The sequence below is a fragment of the Mandrillus leucophaeus genome, unplaced genomic scaffold (assembly GCF_000951045.1).
Source record: "Mandrillus leucophaeus isolate KB7577 unplaced genomic scaffold, Mleu.le_1.0 Scaffold128, whole genome shotgun sequence".
NCBI classification, from domain to species: domain Eukaryota; kingdom Metazoa; phylum Chordata; class Mammalia; order Primates; family Cercopithecidae; genus Mandrillus; species Mandrillus leucophaeus.
In genome coordinates, this window is record NW_012101209.1 from 1979288 (window position 1) to 2003663 (window position 24376).

General features: G+C 45.3%; 1 protein-coding gene across 1 annotated transcript in view; it reads right to left on the minus strand.

Annotated features, from left to right (window-relative positions):
* Positions 1-23324, minus strand: part of FAM188B (family with sequence similarity 188, member B) — a 139312-nt gene extending 115988 nt beyond the window's left edge. Inside the window, exons 1-5 of the mRNA XM_011972200.1 lie at positions 23139-23324; positions 16142-16261; positions 12519-12754; positions 8865-9108; positions 3198-3607 (exon numbers count right to left, since the gene is read on the minus strand). Coding sequence (XP_011827590.1) covers positions 3198-3607; positions 8865-9108; positions 12519-12754; positions 16142-16261; positions 23139-23201 — 1073 coding nt within the window. The 5' untranslated portion in view covers positions 23202-23324. The remainder of the gene's footprint in view (positions 1-3197; positions 3608-8864; positions 9109-12518; positions 12755-16141; positions 16262-23138) is intronic.
* Between the last annotated feature and the right edge of the window lie 1052 nt (positions 23325-24376).

Consider the following 24376-nt stretch of genomic DNA (forward strand, 5'->3'; position numbering starts at 1 on the left):
GATAAAACCACAAAGATGGGGAAAAAGCAGTGCAGAAAAGCTGGAAATTCAAAAAATCAGAGTGCATCTCCCCCTCCAAAGGAATCCAAGCATCTTTCGATATCAAAGGACACAGAAGAAAAACAAAAACAAAAAATAAACCAGAAAATAGTCCCTTCAGCTCCTGGGGTCAGATCTGAGGAGTCAGAGTTAGGAGTGCCTGACTGCACAGATACTCACACCCCCTAACATCTCAGCAGGTTGCATCCTCCACCTGCTCCCTAACCCCACCTTTGCCCCTAGGTGTGACTTCCATGGATTTTCCTGAACCTGGTATTTGGAGGCCCTAAAAGAGCCCCAAGTAGCCCCTCTCCTCCAGCTTCCTTAGGACAGAGTAGTGGAGCTGGCTCTGTGCTAATGGCCAGCTCTGATGTCATCTCACTGTACTTTCCCATGCTTTAGAAGAATTATATGTGCACATGCGTTTCTCCCCTTGAGGAACTCACAGGACCTGGTACACACTAAGACTGAGACCCCTGTTTACCAAACTGAATTAAACAACAAGGGGAAGGGGGCACTGATGGAGGGGAGTTGGGAAGGGTAGGGGATGCAGATACATTTACCACTGGGATTACTTTGGCCCTGGTTTCAAATCAAGAGCACTGTGTAGAGTTGTACAGTATGTGCACTACACAAAGACGCCTCACTGAGGGAGTGAGAGAGAGCCAAAATCCAGCCCATATTCCATTTGCCAGTCTGTGCGCCCTTGGATCTGCATCCACCCAGAAATCTTGTCAGGTTCCTTGGATTCTCTGTGCCTCAGTTTCCTCATCTGTGAAATGGGGATAATAACTGCTGGGTTGAAGGATGCTTTTTCTCAACTCCCAGTGTTTTCTAGAAGTTTGAAGAGGGCTCTGCTAGTCTGGCCCACCTGGCCATTCTCCCCCTCTTTAATCACTCCACCCTAAGGGAGGAAGTGTGAATTATATAACTGATAAATTCCATAAAAAATGAAAGGCATTTAGGCTCAGCTTTGCCCTTTTTCCTCTTGGAAGTGGGCTGCTCTTCCACAGGCAGCCCCTCCCTACCATGTGTTATATGAGAATACCTACCCTGGGCCCACGATGGGAGGTTCGCTTGAGCCCAGGAGTTCACGACCAGCCTGGGCAACATAACGAAACCCCGTCTCTACAAAAAATACAAAGCATTAGCCAGGTGTGTGGAAATTAGTGCATCTGTGGTCCCAGGTACTTAAGAAGCTAAGGTGGGAGGATCGCCTGAGCCCGGGAGGTCAAGGCTGCAGTGAGTTGTGATTGTACCACTGCGCTCCATCCTAAGTGACAGACTGAGACCCTGTCTCCAAAAAAAAAAAAAAAAAGTAAACCAAAGACATTTCCAAACAAAAACTAGAAAAAAAAATTAACATACCTGCTAAAAAAAATACTAAAGGAAGTTATTCAAGTAAAAAGAAAATAAAAATGCCATAATTATTCCAACTAGAATAAAAAATTATCAGACTAGATTTAAAGTTCCAAATACATGCTGCTTATCAGAGATAAGCTTTAAATATATACTAGAAGGAAATCTCAGCAAATATCAAAGGATTGTAATCATAAATAATAATATATACAAATAATTACATAAACAAAAAATAATGTATAAACTATATATATAAACAAAAAAATATCCTAAATATATGAAATTAGTAGTACATGTCTAAATAACCCACGGGTTAAAAAAAAAAAGAAACCACAATGGGAATTAGAAAATATATTAACTAAGTTATATGAATATTTAACATATTAACTTATGGAATACAGACAAAGCATTACTTACAGAGAAATGTGCAGCTTTAAAAGATATTACAAAAGAAGAAGGCTGAGAATCAGTAAACTAGGAAATAATAGCAAATCAAACTCAAAGAGAATAGAATTAAGAAAATAATAAAAATAAGAGCAGAGGTCAATGAAATAGAAAACAAACAGAAAGCCAAAAGTTTTCTTTGAGTATATTACACAAATGACAAATTCCTAGTGAGACCAGTTAAAAGAGAAAGAACATAAATTACCAATCTCAGGAATGAAACAGAGACATAACTATAGATCTTACAAACTTCAAAGTGATAATAAGAGGATAATATAATTATACAATTTTATACCAATAAATTAAAAACATATATACATAGTGGCCAAAGTCTTTGAAAAAATACAACTTGCCAAAACTTACACAAGAAGAAAGTTGAAATTTGAATTCAAAAGATTTAATTGAATACATAATTTAAACCTTTCAACCTAATGCACAGAAAATTTCTCCAGTAAATTCTCCCAAATATTTAAGGAAGAAATCACATCAATCTTATACTCACTCTTCAAGGGGATAGAAAAAGAGGGACCACTTCTAGCATAACCTAGGTATCAGCAACTGACAAAGCTGTTGCAAGAAAGGAAATATGCCCGCCAATCTCCTTCATAAACTTACACATAAAATCCCTACACGAAATATTAATAAGTCAAATCCAATGATATACAAAAAGATAATCTATCATAGCCAAGTGGGATTTATTCTTAGAATGTAAGGTTGGTTTAACATTAAAAAAATCAATCAATGTAGGAATCATCAAGGCCTACTTAAAGAATAAAAGTAAGCATAGGGTGAAAAATAAAATAAAATAGAAATAATGCCCTAAGGGATCTTGTGGGAGCTGATTCATCACTGTATCTCTGGCTTCCCACAAGAAACTCTTAGCCACGTCTGCCTGGCCATGTTGCTGCAGGTATGTTTTGAGCCCATCTGCTAAAGCAAGCTGGTCCAACCCGCAGCCCACATGCAGCCCAGGACGGCTTTGAATGCAGCCCAACACAAATTCATAAACTTTCTTAAAACATTGAGGTTTGTTTGCGATTTTTTTTAGCTCATCAACTATTGTTAGCGTATTTTATGTGTGGCCCAAGACAAGTCTTCTTCCAATGTGGCCCAGGGAAGCCGAAAGGTTGGACACCCCTATCTAGAGCATTCGTCAGCTTTCCAGGTGTGTGAGCTCTGGCTGAGTTTTCTTCCTGGTAGACCATAACAAACTCTGCCTTGCTGGTTACTTCGCAGGCTTGTTCTGAGAGACCAAGAAGCCTAAGAAGGCCCCTTGGGAGCCATTAGGGACTAGACAACACGTGAGAGGTGGAGTTTCTTTTTGAAAAGCCGTCACCTTTGCGTGGCACACTCACCTGACAGGTACGGGCTGGCTGCCCTGCCGTTTGAACGCTCTTTCCAGCCTCTCCTGGGTCATCCTAGAATTACCACCAGGCAAGTAGAGCTTCAAGGGCACCCTGTCCACGTCTGTGCTGCCATCCACCGCTGGGCTGTCCTCAGAAAGATCTCTCAGCCTGGCCCTGTCCCGCGGGGGCAGCCCTTTGCTGGGCAGATGGGGAGGGCTGCTGGCAGTGGTCTTCCGCTTTTCCACGGTCAGTTCACTAAGCTGACCCAGAGAGGTCCTGGAGGGGGAGCTGCTGCTCGAGGCCAGAATGTCCTGTTGGGTACGGACAAAGAGCTCAGGGACCTTCCGGCTCTCTTCTTGGGGTTGGGTGGAGCTGCTTGAGGGTGAGGGCCGTCTCAGAGAGCGTCTGTGAAAAGAATCCTAAAGGGAGTAAGGACAAAAGCAGTGAGGACCCTTGAGGGGAGCTGGAAAACACAGATCCCACTTCAAGCATTTGCCCATGATGTGATGTCTCTCCCAGGAATGTATTTTCCCACCCCTGACTCTTTCCCTTAAAATCCTGCCTATTCTTTGAGGAGCTACTCAAATGCTGCCACCTCTGTGCTTTCAGTGATGCACGCCCCGCCTGCCAGAACCTCAGAGCAGGCCTGGGCCTTTCTCTCGCAGCCCCTACAGAGAGCAGGTTCATGCAGCAGGTGAAGCCATCGCTCCAGTCTACATTACCACCTACCAGCTGTGTCACCTGTGGCAGGCTGCTTAACTTCCCTGTCCCTGATTTCCTCACCTGTAATATAACCAGTCCACAATCCACTACCTGTCATTTCTAAATCCCAAAACCAGGCTGGGGATGGTGGTTCACGCCTGTAATCCTAGCACTTTGGGAGGCCAAGGCGGGCGGATCACTTGAGGCCAGGAATTCAAGACCAGCCTGGCCAACATGGTGAAACCCCATATCTACTAAAAATACAAAAAAATAGCCAGGCCTGGTGGTGCATGACTGTAATCTCAGCTACTCGGGAGGTGGAAGCAGGAGAACCACTTAAACCCAGAAGGCAGAGATTGCAGTGAGTCGAGATCGCATTACTGTACTCCAGCCTGGGCCAGCGAGACACCGTCTCAAAAAAAATAAATAAATAAATCCCAAAACCTCTGAAAATGAAAGGTTTTTTAAAATCCTGTGGTAAATTCTTAACTGTTGTGAGGCTGCTTATAGTCTTTTTAAAATGTGAATATTCATTCTTACATGGAGTTGCTGAAATGGTCATGTTTTTTGCTCATGGGGTGCTACCACAAACCCTACAAAAGGCATTATGTGGTATGTGTCTCATGCACTGTACTTCCTTTCCAAATTTAAAATATACATATATATAAATTCCAAAAGACATCCAGCCCAAAGGTTTTGGACGAGGGATGAGGCACTTGTAGTACTTCTCTCCGACAAGACTGTACAGAGGATGAAATGAGACCCGTGCAAGGCACTAGCACAGAGCCAGACGTACTGCAGCAGTCAGCAAACGCTCACTACTCCTACATGTATTTGCCCTGTGCCCACTTACATATGGTCTTAACCCCCTCCTGATGGCAGAGGTCATTCTTAATTTGCCTCTGGTGTTCACAGGGCACCCAGCTCAGCAGCGTATACCTAATAGGCACTCAAGATTTGCTTAGTGTTTGAAATGAAGGAATTCTAGAGGAGTCCATTAAATATCCAAATATCCTCCCTTACTGTCAAAGATTAGTGGAGGAAATGGGAACTCGTGTTGTTACTAATGGGAGGGTTGGGAGACAAAGACAGACATACCAGGCTTTTCCTTGGTTTAAAATTCTGAACCTCTCAATATTTCCAGAAATAATCCAAGACCAAATAGTAAAGCCTGGGCTGGAATAAGGAAACCTTAATTTTGTAATGTTCTGGCTACGCAGACATTACTAAGCACCATAAACCTCCTCCCAAAGCCACTCAGGACATCCCCTGCACAAAGTGGGGAAGACATTAGTCACCATTCCCAAGGAGACTCAAACTTCTGGCCGAAGGGAGCTGGAGCTGCTGCAGGGAGCCCAGCCTCTTAAGTCATTCTTAAATGCAGAAGTGATGTAGTAAAAATGATGAAATACCCAACAATCTTTGGCTCTTTTCTCCTGAGCAAGCAGTAAGTATGGCCAAGGTACTCAAAGGCCACAATGTCCCTTCTAGAGAATCTGGCGAAATTCTATAGCAACCCTTCCTTCAACATCCTTTGCGGGTTTCAGATACCACCTCCCAAAACAATTACCAAAAGGAGAAGTTTGCAGCAATGCCCTCGGCGGTGAAGTGGGTCCAAGCCATCTCCCTCACAGCGCAGGTACAAAGGGGACCTCCACTGCACACACTTGATGATCAGGACGTCATGCTAGGACAGGACCCTGGTGTTCCTCTGGTTCACTGGTCCCCAGAGCAGTCCACCAACCCCTAAGAGTCCCTAGACCCTTTTAGGGAATTCAAAACTATTTTGATAGTAGTAAGATGACACAATTTACCGTTTTCCACTGTGTTGACTTTGTGCACGAAGCAACAGTGGGAAAAACTGCTGGTCCCAGGTGCCTTTTTCCACTGTGCTGACTTTGTGCACAAAGCAACAGTGGGAAAAACTGCTGGTCCCAAGCACGAAACAAGGCAGTGGCACCAAACTCTACTAGTGCCCAAGGCCCTCTTTACCTGCACACTCACAGTGAAAATAGGTGAACAAAGTACTGACTTCACTGAGGAATGCCCATGCTGACACATAAAAAGTATTCATTTTATGCCCTTAGACTCTCCAGCACACATCTCTTCAACACCCTGAGTGATACAGTGGGAGGGGCGTGCAGGCATTCTGCTGAGCATGGAGGATGGCAGCTGGCACTGCATGACTGTCTAGGCTGCGAGTGAGCTTGCTGGTTTTTTCATGGAACCACTGACAGACAAACTATGGTTACTCAAGCGTGGGTATTTGGCAGGCATTTTCTTGAAAATCAATTGAGCCTGTCACCTCAAGGGAAACAAATGGTGTATTTTTGTCAGTGATAAAACACAAGCTGTCAGGTAAAAATTAGAATTTTGGAAAACTTCTAACTGCCACTGTGAGTTTGAGAGCTTTGCAATACTTAAAAACTTCTTGGATCAGCTGGGAGTGACATCAACAAATGAAATTCTTTGGTGCGATTTTCTTTTTGTCTAATGAGATGTGTCCACATTTGGAAGATCTATATAACTCAGTAACCAATATTTTCCAAATGACCAATATATCATGTTACTAAATCTTTCAGGGGTAAAAAATTCAAAGTGCAAGACATACCAAGGGAAATTGATAAGGTACAAAAAGTTTACTGATAAGGTTTAAGATTTCACATTAAGAAACTACAACTTGTCTAGTTTCGGTGTAGCATCAAAAAAAAAAAAAAACCTCAGTTTTCTGAAAAGACTATTAAAATACTTTTCCCTTTTCCAACTGCTTATCTAGGTGAGGCCAGATTTTCTTCACACACTTCAACCAAAACACCATATTGCAACACGCTGGATGCAAAAGCAAATATGAGGCTTGAACTATCTACTACTAAACCAGACGTTAAAGAGATCTGCAAAAATATGTAAGAAAATGCTACTCATCTCACTAATGTTTTGTTTTGAAAAATGTATTTTTTATTAAAATATATCATGTTACATGTAATAGGTTTACTACTGTTATTTTTAATGATTTTTGTAAGTAAATATTTTTAACTTCTCACTTTTAATTTCAAATATAGTAAATAGTAATAGACACACCTACATAAACAAAAGCTCTTTGCACTCCACAATAATTTTAAGAGTATAAAGACAGCCTGAGGCTAAAAGTCTAAGAACCACTGATGTAAGTCTAAACTGTCACCCAGGCAGGGCTCCTTCCACAGTGTCCCCAGCAGATGGGTGACCTAACTTCCCTTTCACACAACTAGTTGAGTCCCTTTCAAAACAACCTTCTCCACTGCTGAAGTGGCTCTGACTAATGGAGGGCTCCTATACCAACCTCCATCCACTGGTGCCAGTTGTGCTGTCTGGAGCCACCAGGCAAGGCTACACCACTCAACCCAACAATGGTGCCAGCAAGCACACACCACGCACTACACAGAAACACAACAGTGTCCTGCTCTCAGGAGGCTTACAGACTAAGCTCAAGACTGCAAACAGAGTTTATCTCACATGGAGATAGGCTATTCCAACCTCCATATTCAAAGAAATCTCTTACATTCTGCCAATCTCCCACAAGATTAAACATCTCTAAACCTTTTAATTTCCTCTAAACTGTTCACCATTCTAGCCCCTTTCCTCTGGACAGGGTTCAGTTTATGAATGTCCTTCTTCAACAAGAAGGCCTAGGATGGGGTATGACATCAAGGTGAGCTGTGGCCTGAACTACACAGTGGCGGGCAGGCTCTTCCTTGATCTGGACCCCAAGATTGCATGATACTGAAATCCCAGAGCCCTAAGGGGCCTCAGACAGCTGGTCTAATAGAAGAGACTGCAGCCAAGAGAAATAAAAACCTTGACCAAAGATCCCACAAGATGGAGCCGGGGCAGGGAGGGGACTCACTTCTTTCTGTCCTAATTCCAAAAGAACTGAGAGAACAGTGCCAGCACCTACACCACACCTAAACATACAGCAGGTAAGTGAGAGCGCAGGTGGACACAGACACCTATTTTTTGTTGGCTCAGGCTCCCTGATTTGACTGACGTGGCACTTTGAGTTTGGTGTTTACTTTTGCTTTGCTTTTCTGTTTGTTGTTTTGCAAACTTCTTTTACATATGTCTCTGATTTGGTTTTGTCTCTCTGCCTAATGGAACTCTACCATGGTCACCCTGTAAGGGAGACTATAAAACAACAATGTGAAATTTTTAGAATCTTTTTTTGAAAGAGAAAAAAATAAAAGCAGAATAAATGAAACCATAAGGCTTTGGGGTTTTAGTCCCTTTTAACTATCATGTTTCACATTTATTTTAAAAGATGCTCTCTGGTTTTTTTCTTTTTTTTTTTTTCTTTCTTATTTCTTTTTTTTTTCACACAGGGTCTCACTCTTGCCCAGGCCAGAGCACACTCACATGATCACAGCTCACTGTAGCCTCAACCTCCCAGGCTCAAGCAATCCTCCCCACTCAGCCACCTAAGTATCTAGGACTACAGATGCACACCACCACACCTGGCTAACTTTTTAATTTTTTGTAGAGATGGGGCAGTGGGACAAGTGTCTCCCTATGTTGCCCAGGCTCAATTCCTAGGCTCAAGCGATTCTTCCACCTCGGCCTCCCAAAGTGTTGGGATTACAGGCGTGAGCCACCACACTCAGCCTGAAGATGCTCTCTAAACCTGGATAGGTTCTCCACTCCTGAATTGCAAAGACAAAGCTGAGCAGGTATTCTCACCCAGCAGAGGAATAGAAAACCATGGCATCCACCTCACAGACAAAATGGGTAAGCTAAGGGCAGGAAAGGAGACCTGCTCAAGGCCTCATGGGTCACTGACAGTAGAGCCAGGGAGAAAACAGAGGTAGTGTACTTCCCACCCCACGCACAGGCCCTCTTCTCGGACTGTCCTGTGGGGTACCCCAAATAAACCTAGGCGTGCCTTAAGCCTGGCCCAGTCCTCAGCCTCCAATCTCATAACAATAGAAAGAGCAATAGCCCCACCTGTGGGGAGCTGGCGATGGGCCCAGCCATCATGCCTTGCACAATCAGACCAGACTTTGGCCTGGAATTCTCTCCCATCCTCTTCACATCCAAGGAGGGCTCCAAGTGAAGCTTGTCCGTCTTCTCCCACGCAGAAGCCAACATAGGAGTTTCACCCGGAACCGTCTGCATGGGCTTACTTTTGTGTGGAGGTCTTTTAGATGATACAAAATTACCAAGTACATCTCCATCAAGATTGTCATGTCTGTGAAAAAGGAATATTTCCATTAAAACAGACTCCCCAGAAGGAATCAATAACAAAGATAGCAAATTCCACATTCAATGGGCACTCAAAGCAAGCCCATTAACAAGTCTATGATGACTTCTAACCAGCCAGTGCATTATCATGAAAGACAAGGAACAGACAATACTCTGGTATCAGGGCAAGTCTGCCCTACAAAATAAGGCCAGTAAACAAGCAAACAAATTCAGAGATGATGATCCATAACAGGACTCCTCAAGTCCTTAAGACTAAAGAGCGTCCTTAGTCTTCCAGACCTGAATGACTAAGGAAGACTATAATCTTTCAGTACAGTCATGGGGTATGTGAAGCCCAGCCTTGCCGCACACCACTGAGAAGCATGGAGAAGACCCACAGCAAACTTGGCATTCCCCGCTGTTCAGCTAAACCTGGAGTCAGGTGTGCCAATGGCTGTGTGTGTGTGTGTGTGTGTGTGTTAGAGAGAGAGAGAGAGAGGAAGGAAGAGAGCAAAAAAGAACAAAAGAAGGTGAGAGACCGTGAGAATAAGCACAGACTCAGAAAGAACAAGAGTGAGAGAGCCCACAAGACAAAGCAAGAGACCCAGGCAAAGGGGAATCTTACCTCTGATCACCCAGAAGCCAGCACTCCTGTGACACAGGCTCAGCTATTTTCTACTACTGGGCTCTGCCATAAATGGGTACGGCCCCCTACCCTATGCCTGCTTACCAGGCACTGGATCACATGCGGGAGGGCAGTCGTGTGTGCTGAGATTGGGGCATGTCAAGCAGAGGAAGGGACTGGAACCAGCCTGGGGAAATCCCGAAGGGCTCCCAGAGAAGGCAGCACCTGAGTCTGAGAGAATCAGGCAGCAAGAGGTCCCCAGCAGAAGGCCCAGACCCAGCACACAGGCCTCTAAGGCAGAATGTGCTCAGGGGAGCAGCCGGGGCTGGTCAGGGATGGGGTTCTGCATGGTGTTCTAAGGAGTTTACCCTGAAAGCTGCAGGGAATGTCCGAAGCCCTTTGGCAGGGGAGCGGCATGGCCAGACTCCTTTCGTGGAAAGCTCACACTATCTTAGGGTAAGGGTGGATTTGAGGGAAGATCACTAGAGGCCTGAAGACCAGGGAGGGAAGATCACTAGAGGCCTGGAGACCAGGGAGGGGCTGTAGGAGTTAACCAGGAAAAGAGGATGGGAGTGTGAACCGAGACCCTCGCCGGTGGGCAGAGAAAGGAGGAAAGAAGGAAAGTGCCTACTATCACTCTGGGTGAAGAGCTCACAGGACTCACAGATGCAGAAGATGACAGATAAGGAAGAGGCAAGAACACCTACATTTTTGGTTTGGGTAACTGGGTAGGACTCAGGAGCTTCAACTTCCTAGTTGCTTTTTTATTGTATCAGAAATATTTCACTTCCCAGCCAGGCAGTAAGTGCCTTGGAGGAAGAGCTTCTTCATAGCCCCTTAGGACCCTGCATCTCCGAATCCTTGTGCTAATTGCTCGTCATGGTCCCATCTTTTGGCAGCTTGACACCCATGCCCTGAGCTTCAGCGACCCTCAGGAAAGGAAATGCTTTTCAATGGAGCCAGAAGACAGCACCCATTCCCAGGAAGTTAAGCTCACTGCTGGGGACTGCAGTGTCTTAAGGTCGTAATTTAATGTCATTGTTTCCCGGATAATAGAGGTTCAATCAAGAATGCCAATTCATTTTCTTCCTAAGATTTTTTAAAGAGCTTATTTTTCAGATTTTTCCCATCTCTACAGTGTTTTGTTGCCTTTTAGAATACCAATACCACACCCCTGTTTTTAAGAAAATCAAATAAAGCAAGTGCTTGAACCTTACAACCATGGAATTTAAAATAAACACAGTGACTCGTAACTACTCTCCATCGCAAAGTAGTCCATTCTGACAGTCTCAACAGGATAATAACACTACTTCACAGCAGAGATTTTGAAAACACAGAGTGTGGGAAGCTGAACAGTGACCCCCCAAAAGATATTCACATCCTTATCCCTGGAATCTATTAATCCATTTATGCCAGAGGTTGCAATTTTTTGAATTTTTGCATGAGTGAAAAATCAGACCTTGGCGATGACCTTGAGCAGTAGGATATAAATAACTCCCACATGCTTAGTGTTCCAATAATGGAACACTAGGCATAAGTGGGTTAACCCACTTATGGTTAACTACGTAAGTGGGTTAGCTACACAGTAAAAGGGATTTTACAGATGTGATTAAATTAAGAGTCGTAAAATGGGATTATCTGGTGGACCCAATGTAATTACAGGGGTCCTTCTTAGAAGGAGACAAGAGGATCAAAGGTAGTAGTAAAGTTAGCAGATATAACAACACAAGCAGAGGCTGGAGCGATGTGCTTTAAAATGGAAGAAGGGGCCAAGAGTCAAGGAACATAGGTGACCTCTAGAAGCTAAAAAAGAAAAGAAAATGGATTTTCCCCTCAGAACCTCCAGACAGAACCAGGCCTGCTAACACTTTGCCTTTAGTCTAGTGAGACTGATTTTACACTTCTGACCTGCAGAACTGTAAGAGAATAAATTGGTATTGCTTTAACTACTGTGAGGATTAAATTTTATATGCCAATGTGGCTAGGCTGTGGTACCCAGTTGTTTAGTCAAGTATCAATCTAGCTGTTGCTGTGAAGGCATTTTGTAAATGTGATTAACATTTACAATCAGTTGACTTTAAGTAAGGCAGATTATCCTCAGTGATGTGGGTGGGCCACACCCCATCAGGTGAAGGCCTTAAAAGCAAAATCTGATGTTTCTCAAAGAAGAAATTCTTTCTCAAGATTGTAACATGAAAATCCTGTCTGAGTTTCCAGATTTCCAGCCTGCCCTACAGATTTCAGACTTACCAGCCCTTACAGTCCCATCAGCCACCTCCTTAAAATAAACCTTTTTTTTTTCTTTTTTAACAGACAGTGTCTCACTCCATCTCCCAAGCTAGTGTGCAGTGGTGTGAACATAACTCACAGCAGCCTTGAACTCTGGGGCTCAGATGATCTTCCCGCCTCAGCCTCCTGAGTAGCTGGGACTGTATGTGCACACTGCCACCCCTAGCTAATTTTTTTTAAAGTTTTTGTAGAGACAGGGTCTCTCTATGTTATCCAGGCTGAACTTGAACTCCCAGCCTCAAATGATCCTCCTGCCTTGGCCTCCCAAAGTGCTGGGATTACAGGCATGAGCCACTGCACCTGGCCAAACTTCTTTATATATATACATACAGGTACATATGCATATAGATACACGCACGCACACGCATACACACACACACACACAGGGAGACCATATTGATTCTGTTCCTCTGGAGAATACTGATTGAAACAGCCATGAAATACATAGTAATTTGTTATAGCAGCAATAGGAAACTAATAAACAGAATAATGGGAAAAGATACCTGGCTTTGCTTGTTTCTGACAATGATGTTCTCCATCCTGCATCTTCATCTGAAAGGTCATATATATTTACCAGTGTAGTCTCTGAGCATCTCAATGGCACTTTGTTATTTTTCTTTGGAACCGAGAGTGCAGGGATTGGAGTATCTTGAGTGAAATTGTTAGCCGTATTTCCAAAGTGATCCAGAAAGTATCTGGTGATGAGTTCAAGACTTGTTTTTAGAGGATTTTCCTTTGCCTATCATTGGGAGAGAAAAAAAAAAATCATTTATATACAGCTTCACGGAAGAGTGGAAAAAACAACTATTCCACTTCTTTGAGTAAGTTTATCAACTTCTCACTCATTCATACAAGCTTTCAGCCAACATTTACTGGCCACATATTATATATGTCAGCTACTATGTTGGGTAGGGACACAGAGACAAAAACAAAATCTCTACCCTAAAAGAACTCGCATCCAGTGCATGAGACAGGTGATTCAATAAACAACTAGAATAAAATGTGATAGCAATAGAGGCATGCCCAAGCAAATTTCCTCTTGGATTTTTGCTCCAAGGAATAACTTTATAAAATATATATCCCTTCATTTAACAAACAGAGTCTGTAGGGAACACTAACCCTACAGATTTGTATTTGGGGCCTGAATATTTTTTTAGCTTGTAAGCTCTGCATCTAACACTGAAACCAGCAACGACAGAGACAACTGAATAGAAGGTTAACGTGAAGAGCACAGAGAGGCAGTCAGGACCGACTCACTTTACACCCCAACCTTAAAAACAAAAGGCAAATGAAAGTCTTCAGTAGTAGGTTTTGGAATTAAACGATACCAGTATTTTCCAGCCCCGCCTATACCAAATATTCCCTTTGGACATTTTTTAAAAATACAGATTCTCACACCCTACTGATACTTACTATGCCAGAACAGCAAAGATTTAAATTCTCGTGAGTAATTTGGATAGACACAGCTATTCATGCAACAATATGCAGGCTGGCCTCAGGGACCCAGCCATGTGTCAGTCCCCAAGCCACTCGCCCAGTAACACCCAGGTCCTGCTGAGCCGTGGCTAGACATGGGGCACTCTGTGATTTTGCAGACTAGCAAGGCACCTATCAAGGAGCCTAGCAGAGCAGGCCCTCGAGGCATGCCAAGTCCTCCGCCTTCCTAGTCCTCTCATCCATGCAGCAGGACTCCGGGACTAACACCCACAGCCCATAGACTACGACCAAACTCAACAGATTCATCAGACAAAACCTGGGACAGTTTTACTATTTTTTTCAGTAAGAGATACAAACAAAAACGATTTTGTCTAAGATTAAGCAAAGCTTACAATAAAGAGAGTTAGGGGAAAGATACTATATTTATTGTAGCTTCTTGCTTTTTCTCTCAATAAGAGAGACTTAAGCCCCTGAATTGCCTGATTATCCCTTAAGATTTTTCACATCACTTGGCTCACAACAGACACAGCCTTTATATGAATCTAGATATTGTTTTTCAAGATCTCAATTTACATAGGCATTTTTATCTATCCTATACCTAATAGGTTAAAACAAGTTACTGGAAATATTAACATTAAATTGCAGGGTTTTCCTGGAATCAGGCTAGCTCTGTGCTGAATGAATGTCAAAATTATTATGTAATAGATAGACTAATGCGTAATTTTCCTGTAAAATATACACTCCAATTCATTGTATAACAGCTAATAACTGCTGTATAAATCATCAGTATCTCATGAAAATATCTTAAGTATCTTAAGCTAACAACTACTTTAGGGAGACTATATTACAATGAGGGAATAAAAATAGCTTCAATGTCAAAGACACTTTTGGGAAATTAGGTAAGGTACATTTATGTTAAAAGCCCAATGTGACCAGAATGGTTAACTGAATTTTCTGGGTAGCTGTCCCACTCTCTGTACAAAATTCTCCTAAAGTGTACAGTCCACTCTCCTGCCTTAGAATACAGCAGACGGAGGATTGCAGAGCATCTGCTGCCTGGATCACCAGTCTTTCCACAGGACTTACAAAGTACTTGCTACAGGACAGGAGATACAGGTGCCTGCATGTCACCCCATGACCCAGAGGACAAAGGCCTTCTATATGATGTCTTTACTGAGCCTGAGAGACTTCACCTGGCTGCCAATGCCTACTTCTCCTCAAAGGGGAGCACGACAATTTCTAGCAACCTGAGTGCTCCTGTAGGTGCCAGTTGTTTTTAGTTTATATGTTTGCCTGAAATTCCATCCTTCACGTTATTGAGAGATGCCTGACCTAGGTTCCTCCCTGGCCTAGGACGTATATTTGCATAGTTTTCAAGTGGTTCAGTGGGTCCTCTGGGTGTCTCAAAAAATAGCCTTGGTCCTACCACCATACGAATCCAAACTGCTAAAGTCCATTTGAAAAAATCACTCCTACAATAGGACGGGGAATCAAAACACCTGGTTCTAGCCTCATCCCTACCTGGTAACTGACTGTGAGACCTTGGATAGCCAACTCTCTCTGGCTCACAGCTCCCTCCTGAGAGGAGGAAATTGATCAGTGGTTTAAAGTTGGACCCTGAGAGGCTAGCCGAGAAAGCAAGACCTCCTTTTCTCAACTTCAAATAGAGCATTTTCCCTTCTTGGCTTTGCATATTGGACTTCCACGTGAGATATCATTTTATTGCTTTTTAAAAAAATTGTGATAAATGCTGAACTGTATCATTTTCTTTTTGACTCTGATACTATGCCCAACCACAAGGCAAGATTTGCTGGACAGCCCATTCTTTTTCTGTCTTCATAACAGATTTAAAAAATTAAGTAGAAAGTGTAGCTTCATTCATTTGTATAGTCATTCATTCATTTATTCCACAAATATATACTGACTATTCAGTATGCCATCGAACAACACTTTATGTATGGGGATATAATAGTGAACAAAAAAGACTGCATTTCTGGCTTCTGCTGTGTCCAAGGTATTGGGGGAGGCAGATACTAATTTTAAAATCACATAAATATTCTATTGCCAATGTGATAAACACAAAAACAGGAAAACTATAGGGTGCCATGAAAGCCTGTAATAGCAGGTTGGGGAGATCAAGTATGGGGGACCAGAGATTTCTTCCCGCCCCAGAAAACGCGGTTCCATTTGCTTTCCCAACTCTAATGCACCTGGGTTAGCTGAACTCAATTCCCTCCTCTACCTAAATTATATGTCACAGGAGACTCAAGACTAAGGTATTACTCAGAACTGAAGAAGGAAACTCTTACACAAGCAGGGAATGGAAAATTTTAGTATAACTGGATACGATATTCTTAAGTACAGTCTTACTAAAAATAGCCTTGTGTGGGGAGGCGGGAGCACAGGGAGTAACTGTGGGAGGCTGAGCACTGCCACAGGCTCTGTTGAAAATGAGCCCGACAACCACACACACACACAACACGCCAATGGGCGGCACCAGCTGACCGAGGCGGAAAACCCACTCCTGCTGGGGGTCTGTCCGCACTTGGGGGGTCCGTTTCTCTCTGACTACAAGTGTGGCAGGCCAAGAGCGCCTCAAGCCTCTCCTGTCACTGGCAGGGCCCGTGAGTGCTCTGGCAGCGCCAAACTCAGTTCTAAGACTCCACACCACACCTTAGAAAGCACATACCTTGTTCTCCTTATAGAGAAATTCGAGATGCAAAACCTTTCGAAGATCATTTCTGTTGTTTATGCTGAGGTCAGAGCGTGGGCGTTCCTGGTCCATGGTCACACATGTCTTCTTTAAGCCCTGAGGGAAGAAATCTGAATCGCTGTTTACCATCTTAAATCAAAGCCCGCTGTTCTCATAAAGCACAAGCAAAAGATTCCTGATGTGCACCAAGATAATTCTCATATAACCTTTACACGTGACATCACCTCTGCAATTATCAATATTATTCTGACTCTTAGAACAGCCCCATGGGCTAAGTGAAGGCTGGAGTTTTCAGGCCATTTCACAGATAAGGAGTGAGTTCAGGACTCGCGCACAGGAGTTCTGGGTTTGGTCCTAGATTTGGAATCACAGTATATGAAGCTTTAAAAACAAATGAAAGAAAAAACATAAACAAAAGGCTAATATTCATTCCCTTCACTCTCAGATGGGGAAACCAGGAGACAGGGTTGACTTGCCCTAACACAATGGAATCACATCACAGGCGGGGGTTGTAACCATCCCAGTCTGTGAGTCCGTGACTCTGGGACCCAGGCCCATGGGAAGCTCTTGGTAAATGTCTGCTAAGTCACCAGCAAAGCCACTTTCCATCATCCCACCCTGAACTGCCAGAAGACCAAGGTTCAAGGCCCAGCTGAGACATGCTCTAGCAGTGGAAAATCTGGGGTTGGGGAAGTGAGAGTCCTGTTCGCAAGTGCCCGGCTTCTCCATCTGAAAAACAACCACAACTTTGTGTCCACCCCACTGGGCCATGGTGATTGTCAAATGGCTGCAGGCTGAGAACATGCCTCACCAACAGCTCAGACTGGTGTTAGCGGTGTTCCTTGTTCTTAATGGATTCCAGACCCCCAGTGCTGCACAGGCTTCAGCTTCTCTCAGAGCCTTTGTGTTCAGAATTTTACAGAGGCTGTAGCTGCTGGGGAAACATGACAAAACCCATGCCCACCATGAATTTAGGTAAGAAGGTCAATTTGGGAATCTAAAAGTAAGAACACAACCTTGAAACAAACAGAGTAAAGAGGAGGCTGTAGGGAAGGGAAATGGAAAGAAATGGATATATGCGTCGGAAAAAAGGTGGATTAGCTGCATCAGGAAGAGTCCGTTTGAAGGAGAGTTGGGGTTCAAAACCAACCACCCACATTTCATCTGGGCTTAACCTTGGCTTTCCCTCCAGTCAAAGTGATGTGGAACATGCTATAACGAGGGTCTTTCTCTGATGGATAATTCTTTATGTCTGTCAACAGTTCAAATCAGCAAGCCCTGGCACATTTAACAAACCCCACCCCCACCCAGGCTCTAGAGTGTGATGCACACCAGCATTTGAAAACCACTGGGGGCCTGGGCATGGTGCCATAGACCTGCAGTCCCAGAACTTTGAGAGGCCGAGGCAGGAGGAATCCTTGAGCTCAGGACTTCAAGGCCACAGTGAGCTATGATTACACCACTGCACTCCATCCTGGATGAAAGAGTGAGACCCTGTCTCTAAAAAAAAAGAAAGAAAGAAGGAAAAAAAGGAAAGAAAAGAAAAAAGAAACGAAAAGAGAAAAGAAAAGAAAAGAAATACCATTGGGGTAGAGGACAAGGGTGCCCTTGGGAGTCAGTCATTCCTAAGTCCCATCCAGCCCACTCAAACTTCATTCGCCCAACAAACACCTGTCATGCACCTCCCATATGCCAGGCTCTGGTCTAGATGCAGAAGAGACAGAAGGAATAGGAGCTGATGTTCTGTTGGGAAAGCAGACCATAAATGTATGGTATGGCAGCTGCTAATATGTACTACTAGGGAGACAAAGCAGGGAGAGGGAAGATAAGGACGAAAGTCACTCTTTTAGATGGTCAGCTATTTGTTCAGCATCATCCACATGCTCACTCCTGTCCCAGGTTCCCTATCTGTGAAACGAAGGGAACAGACCACTAGTCCGTAAGTCCAGTTGCTAAAGGCAGAGCAGTAAACAGATGAAAGTCCCAGTCCTCAGGGAACTTGCACTCTACAGGGGGAGAGACAACACGTATAGTATGATATGGGGAAAAAACATACAAAATAGTATAAGGAGACAGAGAGAGCTAGGGTGGGTGTGGGGATGGGCTGCTACTTTATCAAAGGTGGTCAGGAAAGCCATCATTGATTGATGAAGGAATCAAAAGAGCAGGCCACACAGACACTTGGGAGAAAAGTGTTCTAGGCAAGGAATAGCAAGTGCAAAGGCCCTGAGCCAGTTGCAAAAGGCCAGTGCATCTAGAGCTGCACGGCAGGGGAGAGGAGGTAAGGAAGTCAGAAGTCACCCAGAGGCTCATAAGGAAAGGCCTTGTGGGCTTTTGTGAAATGAGAAGGCTACTATTTCAAACCGACATATTTTTGAAAGATCACTTGGCTGCTAGGTTGAAAATAAACTGTAGGAGGCAGAAGATTAAGGAGAAACCATTTAAGAGGCTACTGAACAATCCACAACTCACATGAAACACAAGGGTGGCTTGGAGCAAGGTGTTTGCAACAGAAGTGGTAAGAAGTGGCTACATTCTGTATGTGCTCTGATGACAAAGCCAACAGATTTGCTGATGGACTGGATATGAGGTGCACAAGAAAGGAAAAACCCAAGAATAATTCCAAAGTTTCTGGCCTAGGCAATTAGAAGGATAGAGATGCCATTTATTCCAATGGGCACAGTTGTAGGAAGAACAGGAAATCAGAAATTTAGTTTTGGACATTATGATAAATATATATTTTTTCTTTGTCCCAAGTTCCCGGCACATAAATTCTAAAACCCTTGGAATCTCCAGGGTGATAAGAATGTCATCTGTATGCTAATGTGATGACTAGTGGCTGGGGACCCCTAGATGGCTTCAGGATAGGGGCTGGTCACCAGAAAGAGCAAACCTTGATAAGAGGTCTGGAACTTTCAGCCCTACTTCCCAACCTCCCAGAGAGGGAAGAGGAGCTATAGATTGAGCTAACCACCAATGGTCAATGATTTAATCGAACATTCCTATATAACAGAATCGACATAAAATCTCCTGAACAATGGGGTTCAGGGAGTTCCCAGGTTAGTGCTGGGAGGACAGCGTGCTGAAGAGTGCATGGAAGTTCCATGACCCTCCACCCATACCTTGCCCTATGCATCTCTTCCATCTGGCTGTTACTGAATTGTGTCCTTTATAGTAAACTGGTAAATGTAAGTAAAGTGTTTCTCCGAGTTCTGTGAGCCATTCTACCACATTATTAAAACTGTGGAGGGGGTTGTGGGAACCCTCAATTTATAGCTGGTTGGTCAGAAGTTCAGGTGGCAACTTGGGACTTCTGACTGTCATCTGAAGTGAGGGCAGTCATGAGCCTGAGACCTTAACCTGCAGGGTCTGCACTAACTATAGGTAGTGTCAGGACTGAATTGAATTGTACAATACCCAGTTGGTGTCTGAAGAGTTGGAGACTTAGTTTGTATGGAGGAAAAATCCCCCACATGTTTGATGTCTGAAGTGTAAGTAGAAACACTATCAGAGACATGTTGAGATGCTTGTTAGCCATCCCAGCAGATACGTAGAATAGGCAGTTGGAAGAATTAAAGAGTTCAGGGAGAGGTCTCAGCTAGAGATAGACTTGGGAATTGTCAGCATATAGATGGTATGGGAATCCACAAGACTGGCTGAGATGTCTTGAGAGTGAGTAGACAGGAGAAGAGAAGAGAGTCATAAACTGAGTCCTTGGGCCCACCAGAGTGCACAGGACAGGGAAACGAGGGGCACCAGCAAACACGTTGAAGGGAGCACCCAGAGGAGTAGGAGGAAAGTTAAGAAGGACAGTCTCCTAGAAGACAAGCATAAGGACACAATCAACTGTGACAAACATAATCATTAGATCAAGAAGGGCAAGGACTAAAATTTCCAGGTTAATAATGGCCCTAACAAGAGCTATTTCCATGGAATGGTGGGGACAAAAGTCTGATTAGAATGGGTTTGTTTGAGAAAGCAGAGAAAAGAATTAAAATGAGTAGACACAGCTCCTTTATGGGGTTTCTATATAAAGGGGAAGAAATAATAAACCAGTAGCTGGGGTTTGGGGGTCAAGATGGGATTCTGCAGGAGCACAACGTATATGTGCTGATAGGAGTAACCTAGTAGAGGAGGGAAATGCATGGTGCAGGAGACAGCGACACCCCTGAGCACACAAGAGGGGGCATGCACACGTGGAGGGGCGGGCCTAACCAGGGGTGTGGAGAAGTCATCCACAGGAACACCAGAGAGAGCACAGTGAATGGTGCAGACCCAGGAAGGTGAGCAAGTGTGGTAGTGGGAGCCTGTTGGACTTCTCTCATGACTTCTGTTTTCTCAGCGAAATTAGATGGAGAAGGAGCTTTGGGGTTTGAGGAGAAAGAAGGTATGAAATGGTCATCCAGGATTTGAGAGAGTAAACAGGCTGGAGAGTTGCGACCAGGTGGGCAGACACCCATAAGGTACCACAAGGGTGAGCGGTCATGGATTTAGAGTGACACCATCAACATGGTGGTGTGTTTCTCTCCAATCCCATTCAGCTCTAAGTGTGGAGCAGGGCGAGTGGAATTTTACTGCCAGAAGAGAATGATGAAGGGAGAGAAGGGCAAAAGAGCTGCGCCTGTTATGGAGAGTGCAATTATAACGATGGGTGGGTGAGAAGTAGGCGGGTAACGGTAGGCCCGAGGGACTGTGAACAGTTGGCAGGAACAATGCAATATAGACGTGGTGAGGCTGGAGAAGAGTTTATGTGGGGCTACAAAGGGGGACAAGCTAGAAATTTTGACAGGTGGGAAGCTTGGAATTGAGATTACAGAAAGGGCGCAGTACTGGTAACAACAAGCCCAGCTCATGACCATGGGGCAGGGTGGCAGAGGGAGGATGGCACAGTCACTGCAGGAGTGGAGCCACAGACCCAAGAGGCTGGGGCAGCAGAAGAGTCACCTCAGTGGACTCTGCCATCTCTACGAAACTATCATGACTCTCCCTGAGGGCAGACCACACTTGGTGACTTCAAGTAGGCCAAAGTGGCTGGAGGGTAGAGGGCGGAGCAAGCAGTCATGGAAGATGAGGTCTGAGTGTAGCCAGAGTCAAGTCATGGAGAGACTTGAAGTATAATTATGATGGGAAGCCAGTAGAGGGGTTTGAGCAGGGGAATTACATGGTCTGACCTGCTCACCCTGGGCAAGTTTCTTGGCCTCCTGGTCTCACGATAATTGTATGTGAAAGGGAATCCTTATACCTATCTTTCAGGACTGTTATGAGACTCTGAGACAACAAACCATCACCTTCCCGGTACCGGGCATCAAGGTGGCAGCTCTCTTGCTTACGACTGCTGGGTGCAATGACTGCCTGCACAAAACCCTGTGGGGAACACGCTGTCTCTGCCCTGGAGCAGAAGGCAATGAGAAAGCAGTATACCTGGGCTGCAGCCCCAGCTCACCATGACCTTCTGAGTAACTGTGGGCAACTCCTCTCTACTCTTACGATCTTAGTGTGCCCAGATAAAACACGGGAGGGAGAGGTGACGAGGGGAACTTGGCCATGTCAAGTGGGGGGTTGGAGGGAGGGATGCGGGAGAGGCTGGAAATGAGATTGAGATGGTAAGCTGGGGTCAAGCTATAGGGCAGGCTTGGATGTCAGTGAGGACACTGGACTTCATTTGTACTCAAGAAAGAACATGAGGAAGCCCTCTCTTAAGAGTTTTGTTCAGTGAACTAGACTTAAAAGAAATGATGGTAACAGTCAGCTTCCCAGGGTGTGTCAACTGATATCCAGCATGCAGCCAGGACTTGGTGATGGCGGGTCAATTAGCCATAAAAACAGGGCAGATGCGACAAAGCCAAATGCATTTAAAATTTTTTCAAATAAAAATAAATCATAAAAAACACACAAAGACACTTTCCAAACAGGTGCAGTTCAGAGACACCTGTCTGGTGTCAGAGGCAGTGAGGGTGGGAGGAGGTATAAAGTTGAACACCTACGTGCACATGGCATCTATATGTCAGATCCAATGCTTGGGAGCTGCCCATATGTTATTATTAATCCTCATTCTAAATCTGCAAAAGGTAGGTCTTATTTTCGTGTTTTACAGATAACGAAAGTGAGGCCTTGAGTAAAGTACTCAGGTTCACACTGCAAACTAGTAGCAAATATTTGAACCCTCTCCATCTGACTTCAAAGTCCTTCCCCTTTCCTCCATTCAAAAAATTACCTGTATGAGTTTTCATACCAGACAAGTGTCCATCGCCCCAGCCCAGTACGACATTGCAAGGGTAGACAAAACACACAGACTGCAGCCCTCAGTCACCACGTGTTGAAAGAACTGATGTATGTCCCCCTCCACTACCACGCCTAAGACCCCCCGGCAAGCTCCTTCCCCACGGAGGTCCCCATCTCCACCCTGAGGCCGGATGACAGCTAAGGACCTTCCAAGCTTGTGAGCGCTGCAGAAACTCTCCTGGGACAAGACAATAGGAAAACTTACAAAAATTAAAGCAACCACTGGAATTCCCACTGTTGACTAAAATGACTAAGGGCTTGACCGTCAAGAAATTTTCTGGGCCTTTGGGGTTCCCTCTGAGGAGAAGTTCTTTCCGAGTGGGGACCCTGACTTGCGTGAGTCGCGCACGGAGGCCGGCAGCCCGCTGTGAGCCCGCGCTAGGATTGCTTGGCTCGGTCCCCGATCCCCCTTCCCAGCTGCCGCCTCCCCGGAGCGCGGATTCCCCCGGAGGGCAGCGGACCGGCTCAAACCCTGCCTTGCGGAAGCGCCCGCTGACGACGGCAGAAACGCCTTGTGGGAAATGTAGTTTCCCCTGTCCCGGGAAAGCGGCGCTCTTCTGGGGCATCTTTGGAGCAGACAGAAGGCAGGGAACGGGCGCCATCCCAGAAGGTGCAAAGCCTTCAGGGGAGACCCCGATGATCCCCCCAAATTAGAGCCACTTCCCGGGTTTTGGAGGGGGCGAGCCGTTACCTTTCTGCTGAGAAACTCTCTGACCAAGGAGGCGGCCACCTCCTCCACGAAGAGGGTGTCCATGGCACTGGCTCTGGCTGTGGCTCTGCCCACTAGGCCCACGCCGGGGCCGCAGCACCCGGCAGCTGGGTCGGTCGGGCGCAGTATGGCCGCGTTGCCGTGGCGACGGCGGCGTCGGCGCTGCGAGAACTCCTCCCCTTCCCTGGGGACTGCTGGCTGGGGCGGGAGGGAAGGGGTGGAGCGTCCTGCAAACTCGTGTCTCAGAGTGGGAGGCCGCAGCCAGAACGCCCCAGTGTCGCCCAGGGCACCGCCCACGGGCTCCGGGCTCGGGGCCTCACTCTGACCCTGGCCCTGGTCGTCTGAGAGGCCTAGGACGAATTACCGCTCCGCTCCGAGGTACCGTTTTCCTAGACATAAAATGGGAAGAATGCCTGCCTCCTTGTTTCTGGAGGACTAAACTCACAGGAAAGTGACCCCCTCAGGTCCACCTTCAGCATCACCGCCCCCTCTGGGGCCACCAACGCTACTGACCTGGCGGGCCTGGACCATGGGGGCAAGAAAGCCCAGGATTCTGCTTCTTGGGGACCGAAATTAAAGGACATGTTCCTCTCCCCCTTGGTGCCTGCTTTCCCGTAATGAGACTGCCATTTATTGATCACCAAGCTCTTAACTCGCGATTGCACTTTTAATCCTTACAACTTCCTGGCTAGGTGGTTACTGTTGGCCCCATTCTTTAACACGAGACACGAGATTCAGAAAGGCTAAGATTTTGCTGAGGCCCACACGGCTGGGTACTGGAAAAGTTGGGTTTCCAACCAAGCCCAGTACATTTTCCCCAAACTTAGTCACCTGGGTTCCACCTTCACAATCTTTGCCACTTCTGCATGTTACCTATTGTATTCCTTCGCTCGCGCTGCCATACAAACTACCACAGACCAGGTGGCTTAAACAACACATTTATTGTTTCCCAGTTCTGAAGGCTACAGACCGAGATCAAGGTGTCAGCTAGATAGTTTCTTCTGAGGCCTCTCTCCCTGGCTTCTGTTATAGATGGCCACCTTCTCTGAGTGCCTTCACGTGGCTAGCCATCTGTGTGTGCCTGTGTGCTAATCTCTTCTTATAAGGACATCAATTGTATTGGAATAGGGCCCACCCTAATGACCACGTTTCCACTTCATTACCTCTTTAAAGACCCTATCCAACACAGTCACATTCTGGGGTACCAGGATTTAGGACTT